Source organism: Cygnus olor, chromosome 14 (genome assembly GCF_009769625.2).
Source record: "Cygnus olor isolate bCygOlo1 chromosome 14, bCygOlo1.pri.v2, whole genome shotgun sequence".
NCBI classification, from domain to species: Eukaryota; Metazoa; Chordata; class Aves; order Anseriformes; family Anatidae; genus Cygnus; species Cygnus olor.
Window position 1 is genome coordinate 15089145 of NC_049182.1, and position 12925 is coordinate 15102069.

Here is a 12925-nt window from a genome sequence, read left to right on the forward strand (position 1 = left end):
CTGATACAAAAGTCCTGAAGAAAATTGTTCCAATATAGTAGTCACTTAAAAACGTGCTTCGTCATTTAAGTCGCATAAGACTTCCTTGTTTATTTACTAGAAAGTACCCATCATTTACAGACCAGGCACAACACAGGACTACTATATTTTGAAAAGAACATACAGAAATTTCACCTCCAAGGACTTAATAGGCAATACTGTAAGTATGCTGTGGCAACAAAAGCCTCAATTCCGGCCTTGTTCTGCCAGCTGGTAGATCAAATTCTTTAAGAGATTTGTAAACATGCATTTATTATGTGAGACCCACAGGCTCAAGAAACTACAGTAATGCAGGCAAAGCAATAGTGTTTTTTGGGGGGGGATAAATAGGTAACTCTAAGCATTTTCATTCATTTGTTGAAGTGATGTTGTTTTCCTCTAATTAGAACTATTATGTACTTTAGTAGTGTTAGTTGCATCACCATGTGCAGTAAACAAAATGAACTATTTCACTATTGATGGAAAAGAAAAAAAGGGTTTCTTCTAATGTTTTGCACCATGGAAAGCATTTCTTCCATTTAGTACATACATGCAAAATCAGTGGCTCAGTGGCAAGAAGAAAAAGAACTAGGCCATGGATAGTTGCTAGCTTACTCTAATATCATGGAATATTATAAACAAGAAGTGAGAGATTCTCAGTTTATCAAATTCATAAATAAGACTGAAGGATAAGGAGAGATATTAAGTTTCTCCTTTTGAGGAAGTGATACAATTGAATTCTATTATACATTAACTTATGATTATGCAAGAGATTGACATCCTCCAACTTGCAGCAAAAATATTTTTCCTTTACAAACAGTATTTAGAGGTTCTTTAGGGAGTGGTGAGGAAATGGCAGTCAGCATCACTGTTATAGTGCCAGCTACCAAATCAAACAGGCATTTGGCCAAAACTAGAATATAACAAACATTTCATTATACAGCAAGTTTACTTTTATTATTCCCCATTATCTCGTGATGCTGACCATGAGCATCTGGCATGGGCTTGAAATTACATCTCTGGAGTTAATAAAGAAGGCATGCTAGGGGTCTTAGAGTCACACATACCGACAGAAGTATTGTGGATCGACCTTAAAAAACTAAAAGCTCTGGCCTGTAAGATTCTTCCAAGAGATCTTCCTCATAATTGATTTAAAAAGAAAAAAAATAAGTTTATTCATCTTAATCTTTTACTTGGAAAGTGGCTAAACCATTCACTAGAGGGAGCTTAAACTACAGCATGAAGGCTCAATCTTGTATTGCCAATGTAAACACCGGAACTTTAGGGGCACTAGCTTAGATGTGCTCCCCTCAAAATTGTTCTGCATGAAATATCAGAAAGGTATGATTAATCTAAGAATAAGACACAGCACATGCATTACAATGTCTTAGCTTTTATTGAGTTGTACTTTTTAAACAAAATACTTCCAACAAAATATCTGTCAATCAAAAACCAGCAGTTTTAGAAAAATGTTGTGTCTCAAATGCAACAGACTAATTTTAAGAAGGAATAAAAAGCAAAGTTTATTTTATTTATTCATACAAATACAAGATTTAAAAGTTTCAAACGTATACCAACCCACAAAATGCACAATAAATTGAACATACATCTTGACAATCAGGTCAGCCTGAAAGCTGAACAATTACATATTAGGGGAAAAATCATTATGAATTCTGAATCCAGGAATTGAAAGAACTTCAGGAGCAATTGCTCATGACTTAGTTTCCTTCTGCGTCAACATTGTCTAGCCAGTCTTGCTCAGGATTAACCCGTTTTATTATTGCATAATAAAGTTTCCATACCAAGTACTTATCATTCAGAATAGCACTATACTTCCAACAAGTGATGACTAACAAGCATGTAGAGCCTTAGCTAAGATTCAAGACAAGGCAACACTTCAGGTCCCATTGCCAGGGTACTTAACAGGTGCTCTCTGGGAAGTTAAGACATCAAAAGTGCAGCTTTCATTAATGTAGTCACACTGTTCAGAAAACAAGGCAGATCAATATTTATATTAGGAACCTGTGTATTTACGTGCAACTTAAGTTTACTCAGCATCTCCTGCTGAAGCAGGACTCCAAACTATCCAGCTTCCTTCCAGAAAACTAGTTTTACTGCTGAGCACATTGTGTTTCAGGAGTTGGTTTAGAAGACACATACAATGTAGTATATTTTTTCTTTTGTGTTTTCTTCTCAGTCGTGATTATATTTTCCTTCTTATCTTCATTTTCCGTGGTTTCAAATCTGGATTCAGGTGTTAACCTACAGGCAAAGCAACCGTTCTAAATACATATTTAGTTATTACAAAACAGAGCTAACATAAAAGTTAAGCAAAACTGAGCAAGCCAACTGGCTTAAGAGCATTCATGCGCAAAGAGAGCAAGGAGTATTAAGAATAAATTAAGGTTAAAAGTGTCTTTGTATCATTCCTCCTCACATTTCATCACTTCACGTATTGTCTTTTTTTGCCTCTTATCTGCTGCAGTCTAGCAAAAAAGCTTACTGAAATTGGTAACTGGTTGTGATCAGCCTTTAAAAAAAAAAAACACATTGATTGTGCCATGTATGCAAAGAAGATCACATCACAGGAGTATAAAGCTCCAAGTGAAGTCCCAGCAACATCATACAGGCGTGATCAAGTTGAGCTTTTGCATTAACAATACAAAAGATGACTCGAAAAAGCAAGATACTAGTTTCCAACCACATTTTTGCATTACTACTGCTTTATCTTAGTTCCTGAAGATCTGAAAACAAGAAATGGGAAGAACTTGATCTTCAGGCTTGAAATTACATCATTTGTCCAGTGACAAGTTTTAATTCTGATATGAATGTAAACAGGAATACAGTGTTAGCTACCGCAAAGCTGTTAAGTTAAAAAACAATTAGACCACTCAGCACAATTGGATGCTTTAATTAAGAATCACTTAATAAGCATACAAATGTCATTAAAACTAATCGATAGTAGCATCTCCGGACCTCCTACAGATAATTGACTATTATACATGATTGTTTCAACAGCAAAACAAGTTATGGAAAGTGAAGTTGCAAATTACACGTTGCTTGACATACTAACACAAGTTTTACGCTGACTCATCACCACATCTCCACTAAAGCAGTTCTCTAATAACTTGATTAATTTCTAGCGGTCTGAAGAGCCACTAGTGAGCAGTCCACAACAATCTACAGCTGCTTTCAGTAATGATTTTCCAAACAAAAAGGACTGCTAAAGTCATTAGAGATTTATTTGTAATAGAGATATGCCTAAAGACAAACAACATGAAAGCAACTGGAATAGGAGTATTTTGGGAACCTCAACTTAGATTTTCCCCCCTTCCTCCTAACTTGATCTTTACATACACACATATCAAATAAAGCACTTAACCATTTTAAGTTTTCTGCACATTGTTTTCTCTAAGCACTGTCTCAAAACACTAAATAACAAGTACGGTTTGCTGTGCATCTCCCCTTTGTAGGACCGTTTGCATTCCAGCATTGATTTTGTAACAAGTCCACACCTGTCATTCCAATGGGTAACCATCTTTTGTCCATAATCTGCTTGCCACCAGCTGCACTCCATTTTAGACTTGCAACTTGCAAGTAACTACACAATTACAACAAGAACCCCTATAATTCAGGGAAGAAGGAGAGAATTCTTAGTAATCATCTTCTGGTTAGTTTTTAATCTGCAGTTCACCCTTGTTTCCCTAGCATCTGTAAGAAGGGACTGCTCGTGCCTAAGCATCTGTTTCTACGCTAGACTCATTTGTCCCTCCCTCTCTTCCACCTTAAACAACACCTGTCCAACCCCCCTGCCCCTCCAAAGAGTCTAGCAGCCAAAATTTCCAGCAAGAAGTCCCTATAAAAAGTTGGGGGGGGGGGGGGGGGGGAACAGAACAAAGGAAAGTTTCAAACAAACCAAAAAGGCCAAACAAAAACAGAATTAACTTGAAATATGTTCCAAAGCAACACAATTTGATTTATACAGAATACTTTCCTTGAACGGAATCACCTAATACTGTAGATGTAGCAAAGTAACCCTGGAAATCAAATTCTTATGAGAAACATCACACTGTCTCAAAGTTAAGAGCTATTAAAGTAACTTAATTTTATGCTTCTGAAGTACAGCAAAATGGGTATACAAGTCAACATAAAGTAACCCAAGTTTCTGAGACTATGTTAATAATATCAGAGGACTGATACTGACTTATGAGAATAAAATGAGATATTTCAGACTGGTAAACTCCTTAAGTTGGTTACATTTTTTATCTGGGTCAGCAACAGATAACCGTAATTTGCTTCCGCTTCCAAAAATTTTAGCTTACAGTAAATACGCACTGAGAAGTGACAAAAAAGCTTTAAAGGTGATAATGAACAGGTAAGGCTCCCGCTAACAATCCAAACAAATAAATACCAGCAACCCATGTCAGGGCTCCACCAGACATCTTTCACTTCAGTGTATTATAGTTGGCCTGGAAATACTTCAGGATACTACATGCAACAAGAGAAGGGACAAAATCCATTTTCAGTTAATTCCAAAATTATTTCATAACAAAATGCTCACCTGCTCTTTGCTGTCTACAGCAAAGAATAACTACAGCCTCCACGTACCAGCTGAACCATCTTGCTATCTGTTGAAGAACTGGAGTTCTAACCCAGAGACCAATGCCTTAAGTTTTGGAAGACCTAAACAAAGCGGCTTGACGAGTTCCACTCCAGGGTTCACCACGATGCCAATACAACACACAGCCATTCAAGTGTCTCAAGCAATGACTACCTAGACTGACGAAGTTGGAAAGTGTAGTTTTTCAATCACAATTCAAAGTTGGAGACAATACCACTACGTATCTCAAGCATCCTGGAAAAGCTCTCCTACCTTTTTAATATACTCAGCCACAACAATTACAGAAATAATTCCACTGCTGTTAGTGGGAACCTCAAACATGTTTCAAATCCGTATTTACTACCTCTGTAGCCACCCTATAAATACAATTGAAATTTCAAATGTGCACATCAATTTAACTCTAAAAAGGATGTACATTTTAGTACAGTCCATTGCACTTTGATGAGCAGTGTTATTAAAAAGTGACATTATTCAGTTTATGCTCACCTGCACTTCTTACCCGCACTGCCTTGATGACTGCTTATGTGCATGTTTCATTTTGAGATTTAGCCTGGCAATTCCGCAGAAGTGTCACACTTTAAACTTATTTTTCTGTTTAATCATACAGTCCAATTCATGTGCTTGAGTTCAGAATTCAGTAACACTCACCTCCCCCTATAAGAAAGCTTGAACAATATTCTAAGACAACCCATTTTGCACCACAGAAACCTAGCTGTGAGTTTAGCAACTCTGAATTCATAAAAGTCAAAGGCAAAGTATATCTATTGACTGTTCTAAGTTTAAAGTCAAGGTTTGCTTAAAGTATTATAGTGTAAAAGTTTGAGAACCACTATGTGACAGATAGTTCTCTCTGAAGTAGTATTGTTAATTTCAAAATGAATCTATAGTTGACCAGGAAGAGGTAACAGTAATTTTACGGACTCCTCTCTTGACTGTACAGTTTTCCTAAGAAGCTACTAACTTACTGTTCCTTGACTCTTAACTGTACGTTGCTGTTGTTGCCAGTACAATGCTGCGCAGCCACGAAGCAAAACTAACTAATCCAGGTTTAAAAAAAAAAAAAGCAAGTTTCATAACGACAGATAAGCCATGCATTAGGTTTATGCAGAAAGGTGCTGGTGGGGGAAGTGAGGGAAGTGAGTGCAGTAGTGGCCTCTGTAAGAAGCAACCAGGGTCTGCCCTCATGCCAGCCAGAGCCATCTCCAACACAAACCTGCTGCTGGCCAAGGCTGAGCTAATGGCAACACTGGGGACACCCCTGTGATAACGTATTTAAGAAAGGATTAAAGAAAAAAACTGCACAGCAACAGTGAGAAAAAACACGTGAGCAACAACCCTGTAGACACCCAGGTCAGTAAAGAAGGATGGGCAGATTTTCCTGGCACCTGAGCAGAGACTGCCCTGCAGTCCAGCAAGATGACCCCAGTGAAGCAGGTTGTTCTCCTGCAGCCCACGGAGAACCAAATCGGAGCAGATCTCCAGGCCATACCCCATGGAAGGGAACGAAGCTGGAGCAGGGCAAAAGCGTGAGGAAGGAACAGCAGAGCGTGTCATGAACTGACTACAAGCTGCCACTCCTCATCCACCTGGTGTCACTCAGAAGGGACAAGGTAAAAACTGGGAACTAAGGAGCAAAGTTGAGCCTGGGAAGAAGTGGCGGGAGTTGTTCATTGTGATATTATTTTATTTTTGTGATTGTGATTTTTTGCATCTTCGTTTTGTCTTTGTTTTTCACTATTGCTCTATTTTTAATTGCATTAATCTTCAAGTTGAGTTTATTTTTGCCCAGTAATTAGTAAGCAACCTCTGCGTATCTCCACCATGACCTTTTTCATCTTATTCTCTCCCCATCCTGTTGGGAAGGGGGAGTGAGGGAATGGCTTGGTGGTCATCTCGCAGCCAGCCCAGGCTACCCCAGCAACCCTCATACCAAGCCAGCTCCTAGAACATCCCCCACACCATCAGGGAATCCCATCCACTGTCAGCACAGGGGAATAGAGCAGAAAGAGAAGACCATTAAACACTTGCTCTGAAATAAATGCTTGTTCAACTATGACATGATTCCACCACGTTTTATCTCTGTACACTCCATAAGCATGACGTAGTTCTTCTACACACTTAAGAAAGCTTGACTGGTCTCATCAGATGCCACTTTACCTTCTGAGGATGGGTGTCACACTTAAAACCCTGAAGGGAATATTAGTTATCTGAATCTCTTGCTCAGCCAAATGGCCACAGGCATTCTGTTAAAAGATTCTTGTTTAACCCAAGTCCAGATGAGGTTAAGTTTGCCATACACTACCAATCTAAATAATTTAAGAGCAAGTAAGCTTTTAGGCACACAAGTCCTTCCTTAGTTCAAACTGAAGCAAACAACCTCAAAAATAAAGGCAAACTAAATTGGGTAGCAAGGGCTGAAACTTGCTATTTGAGTTTCAGAAGTAAAAAAAAAAAGCATTTTTGTACAGAATTCTATCTTTTTATAGACCAGTTTGCCCAAGAAAATATCACTACCTATAACCTCTCAATTACAATAGCAGTAACAATTAAAAATAATCACAAAAATATTTAAGCCTTTAGTCTCAACTACCATGTTTTCAACAATCACATTTCCTATGTTTCATTTGCTACCTTAAAACTTTTCTAAGTCAACACATCTGCAATGTGTACGTATACTAATAGTTCAAAGTTATCTATCTTTATCTTGCTAAGTATCACATTAGCAAGCAAGACTTCCACAAGCAAGGAGACCTGCCACCATTAAGTACATACAGATCATCTCTGACTACTTCTCAATCACTCCAAAGCTAGGATGACAACACTTATTAACACCACGTGCTAGAAATGAGGTTTGCAACCCACTCACACTTGCTATGGCTCTTTCTAGTGCCACATTTCATGCAACTCTAACAACTTAACTAGACAGATTATTGCACAAATACCACTCCAGTGACAAAAAACACCCTCCAATGACCACATTAGCCTTCTTGGCTCGAGCATCCTATTTTCCTCCACACAAGATGCAACACTGACAATTACCTACCACACCAATGCCAAATATTTTCTTCTTCCCCCAAACTCTCCATTTTCAGGTCCACATTTGTGCTCAACTTGCCCATACTTTTTGTGCCTCTGCATTTAGCAATATTACTGTGCAGGGTTTTTACCCATGTCCGTCACAGAACAGTCCAGAGATGCTTTGTTTAAAAAAGTCAGCTTCTCAAAAGCTCAGATTTTACCAAAACTTCCTACTTCATAATAAGTCATAACAGGTTACGGTTAAGGGAATCCTCAGTGTTATCTTAACAAGATCATTCATTGGGGGTTTAATAGATCATTAACGTAACTTCAAATACAAACAGAACCTGTCTGGATTTAGCCTTTATTGGTTCTTCACACCATTTTGAACACCTTAAAGGTGGATATGGAGGTGTTATTTGTGTGTATATGTGTGTGGTTTTGTGGGGGTGTCCCTCCTTCCCCTGCTAATGACTTTTATTTTATTCTTCTTGTGGACCAAGGGCAATGGGTACAAAGTTAGTACACCCACCTGAACTACGACTGTCTTCTTCCACTTCTTTTCCCTCTACTTCCAACACATCAATCCCATAAAACATTTTTCCCTCCTCAACCCCTTCAGCTCGCAAGAGGATTACCTCTTCAGTTCACAAACTATTTCTAATAGCTTTCTGTTTGCAGACATTTTACCTTCTTTTCCATATAAATAAGAGAAAATGAAGATAGATATTCACACCCACGTTACATGATAACTATACCTTTATGTGCACAGAACACCATCATTAATTAATATCATCACTCCTCTCAACTTTCACAACCCAAGCTTAACTTCCCTGCTCCTTCCTCCTCAGGAACAGTCCCTGCATACACTGACATAGCTATTTAAACTGCTCTTTCTACCATATTTTTTCCAGACCATTTCAGAAGATTGTACTGTTTGCTTACTTCAAAACTGTTAATTGTATCTAATGCAACCATGAACAATTGATCTGAGAGTCAAAATATCAATCCAACTACATCTGAATGCAGTTTTGGATCTACTGTACAGACTTCCACATAGCAGGGCCTCCTCCAGCCTTGAAGCTGCTGCCATTCTAGATTCATTAAAATGGTCTGAAAAGTATTTGTTATTGACAGGACCTGAAATACTGTTCTAATCATCATATTCTTTCCTATGCATTACATATAGTATTTCCATAGTACCTTAAAGTATCTTTAAGCTTTCTTCACTTTTATTCCAGAACAGGCTGAGACTTCGTTTGAAACACATATGCCCTCTGGGATGCTGGATATCAAGACAGCATTTCCCCTCAATCAAAGCATTTAAATCCCAACTCAGGTTACACTGCTAATTTTAACAACGTCAGTGAACAGTTCCTTGTTGATACCATCAAGAATCTACAGTTCATCCCGTAACAAGTCACACATAAAAAGTTGTGTATACTCAATTAACTAAATTCAAGTTTGCATTATTTTAGCACACCCTTTCCTCATTGGATGGTTCATAAAATCTGTTGAATATAAAGCTACTGCTATGGCGAACATAGCAAGTACCCCTATAGGCAACAACAAATTAAAGTAGTGTGTGTACTGGGGGTGGGGGAAAACGTGGAAGCTTGATTGTGGGGGGACAGACGAAATACAACTTTCTGGACAGGAAGGGTTTAGGCTTTAAGTCGCTTCAGATTCCCAAGCCATTCTTTTCTCTCCAGCCTTATATCACTACATGAAAAGCCAAAGAAAATGGCTTCTATGTGGGATGATACAGATGTGGGAGGCTTCACAAAATGGAAAAAAAATCCCCTCAACTTCATTGTATTTCTGTCAAACGTTCAATTGTTTTCTCTTTGAAAGTAATTTGATCACGTAATTAATTCAAACTATCAGAGATACGCACAGAATCACACCTTAAATATTGAAGAAAGCTCAGAGGAAAGGGGGCGGGTGATGGGAAGCTAGGAAGAAGTGTTATTTTTACTAGCAAATATCATCAATATATAAGCTCATATCATTTAAGCTATCCCCAAAATACTATGTTTATTGTAATTATGAATATGAACAGCAGACAAAAGCACCACCTTGGGGTTGGTGGGTGGGAAACAACATTCCTTTTACCAAGGTGAAAAAAAGTTATAATTACTGTGCCAAGTTACTTTACTATCTAACAAAAAGTAACTGAAATTCTCAGTTTTTTTCCTCAGGAAAAGATTGATCTTAATTTTAACAGCTATATTTCAAGTTATCATGCATCCAGGTTAGTAAAGTCAGTGGCCTGCCAATATGAATTCGTAACATGATTAAACGATTTTGTATACTGCAAGTTATGTTAACCCAAATGGGATTAATAATTACTAAAATATTCAGTAATTCTTAGGCTTTTAGCCACATCATTCCTCATTCCAGCTGTCCTCAGAGACTGAAGCATGATACCTACTGACTGTTACCTTAAGATGTAATCCAACTATACAGCAGCTTTGAAGGACCAAGAAACAGTCCTGTTTCTGAATGAAGAGCAAACTGAGTGAGCTGTCACAGTATCTGCACACCTTAAACTTTTTCAAGTAATGGGAAAGTTATTTCAAAGGTAGTTAGAGTTTCAAGAGTCTTTTCCATGAGCCATCATTTTAGTCTTTCTAAAAGGCTTTAAGAGGTTGAACGCAGGCAGCCGGAGCTGAGGAATTACTCTGCATGCAACACTGAGGAAACAGATAAAGAAGTGGATAGCATAGTTCATGCAGCGAAAGAAAAGAGATGCAGGTCTGTGCTGATTACCTTGACCACACACAGAAGTTGACACTGACCTGGGGGCAGTCGAAGTCAAAGAAATATTTCCACTTCTGTTGTGTGAAGTATAGTTGTCATGACTCTCATCTTTAGTTTTAACTCTCTTTCTTTCTCTGTCAGGTTCAACTACTTTGTGCATCATTTGAAGAGCTACATTTATTGGTGGTGTTTCAAGAACTTGTTTTTTGGGAGAAGAGTCACTTTGCTCCAAGTTCTTGCAAGTGACCTTAGTTTCTTCCTTACTTGGCAAATGAGTGAGAGCAGCTTCTTTTACTGAAGTATTTTTGCTGTCCAGATATTCACAGGTAGTGTCCACTGGAATCTTCTCCCTCTTCTTTTTAATTTTAGTGACTTTAAGTAACTCTAAGGAAAGAAAGCAATATACTTTTTGTACACAAGTAAAGCTGGGATTAACTTGTCCACCAACACATTCTTAATAGCCATCAAAACTAGTAAAGAGCATTTCACATGACTAAAGACCTCAAAATAATTCTTAATAGGTTACTTAGATTGCTTAAAGAGTACCCATTCACATAACTAATTATTGGTAACTATGCATCCCAACAAAAGTTAGCTTAAAAAAGACCAAATGTACTTCCCTCTATACATTCTACCTTTTTTTTTTTTTTTATAAAAATAAACAAGCCTTAGATGCTCTGAACTGAATTAATATGCTCTCAACTATTTTATTCCCATTTTGAATGTTGCTGATGTAAGCTTCCACCAAAAAAAGTTCCAAATAAATCATTTGGGTCTGGACAAGTACCAAAACAAATTTGTCCATCCGATTCCTCATTTGTCTTCCTCCAGAGGCTATAGCTTTTTTGTTTCTGCAGAAACACAGGTATCAGTTGTTTGTTTGCTGGGCCTCTGTCAAAACTTCAACTGCAGTAACGAGCTCCTTTAACAGCTTTTCCTCCAAGTGCTTCACATTTATTACAAAGCTCACACCATCTGCCTGCACTCAGAAAGCTGATACCTCTAATGAACAGATTGACAGTAGAAACACTACTTTATGAAATGTACCTTACAAAAACTTGATTGCACCTACTTCACTATGCTGATGTAGCTATGCTCTAAAGCCTCTGAGCACTATATTTGTACTCTTCAGTCTCCTAAAATTAACATTACTATACATACTGAAGTAAGATCCTTCAGCAAGGTAGGTTTTTACTGTTTCAGTTCAACAGGTTTTGGACCAGGTTATTATCAAAAGGCCACCATTTAAACATTAATTTGTATCTTGAACGAAGGCAGTAGCTTAAGTTGAACAACACTGAACAGGTTGGTTGAAAAATCCATGTATTTTCTTTTTCCATATGGAAAAGCAGTATTTTTACCTTCAGGTTCATATTTCATTTTTAACTCATCCAGCATAACTCGCAAATTCATATTCTCACTCTGACAAGCTTGCAAATGCCTCTCATTTGTGAAGAGCTTCCTTTCAACTTCCAGAACCCTTTGGCTCTCATACAAAGCTTTCATCCTCTGCAAGGATAGTTCATTTTTCAAGGTTTCAGTTTCCTTGCTGGTTGGGAAGAAAATAATAGTCAGTTTCTTTTTAAGGCAGTATGTGAAAATTAACTAAACATTCAACTACTCCACATTAAATTCACGTTTATACACTAGTAGGAAGAGAAAGCCATCTTCCAGCAGAAGGAGAGTTTCCACTTGAAATTGACAAAGAACAGTGAGTTACCAGAGACATAATGTGTGTTAAAAACTGTATTAAAAAGCTGTATTACAAAAACACAGACATGCTTATGTAACTGGTTCGAGAAGCTCTCCCTAACTTACACTAGGGTTTGTTTCTTTTTTTTGTTTGTAAGTCCGTGTATGTTTACATAACTACTTCTGTAATTGATAATACAACCTTTACATAAACAAAAGGTATTACTCTAAGTAACCAACGCAAAAAAATTATGTTAAGATAGTGCATGTCCTTGCCTCTGTTTCAAACGTCATTAATTTCCACATCACAAGTGCAAATTCTTTCCTCAGTTGTCCTATAGCACTTAGATCATGCCAGTTTCTCATAACAACAGCAACAATCAGGTAATAGACTTCTCTATGTCCAGGTGATAGGACAAGGACCAATGGGTGTAAGTTGGAACATAGGAGGTTCCGCTTAAATATGAAACAAAACTTTTTTACAGTGAGGGTGACAGAACACTGTAACAGGCTGCCCAGGGGGCTCGTGGAGTCTCCTCCTCTGGAGACTTTCAAAACCCGCCTGGACGTGTTCCTGCGCCGGCAGGGGGATTGGACTAGATGATATTTCAAGGTCCCTTCCAGTCCCTAATATTCTGTGATTCTCTAAAATTTCCACAGCAGACATTCTTCTCCGGGAAGCACAAGACTTCCATTTGAGGTCTTCACAACAGTCCTGAAGCCAGACATGATGGAATTTCTAATGAATAGATATGGAATTCACTACCTAAAGAACACAGCTCAACTACGTAGAGCCATAAAGCATTTTATGTA

At 37.9% G+C, this 12925-nt stretch overlaps 1 protein-coding gene across 7 annotated transcripts in view; it reads right to left on the reverse strand.

The window, feature by feature from the left end:
- Positions 1–1398: 1398 nt before the first annotated feature.
- SPDL1 (spindle apparatus coiled-coil protein 1) overlaps positions 1399–12925 on the reverse strand; it is a 31524-nt gene continuing 19997 nt past the window's right edge. For 5 of the 7 annotated variants that reach the window (XM_040573495.1, XM_040573493.1, XM_040573497.1 and 2 more), the window contains exons 11-12: positions 11782–11969; positions 2197–10804 (exon numbers count right to left, since the gene is read on the reverse strand). In XM_040573495.1, the coding sequence (XP_040429429.1) occupies positions 10254–10804; positions 11782–11969 (739 nt within the window). In that variant the 3' untranslated portion in view covers positions 2197–10253. Of the gene's footprint in view, positions 10805–11781; positions 11970–12925 lie in introns of all 7 variants that reach the window. The other 2 variants (XM_040573498.1, XM_040573499.1) reach the window with 2 other exon arrangements.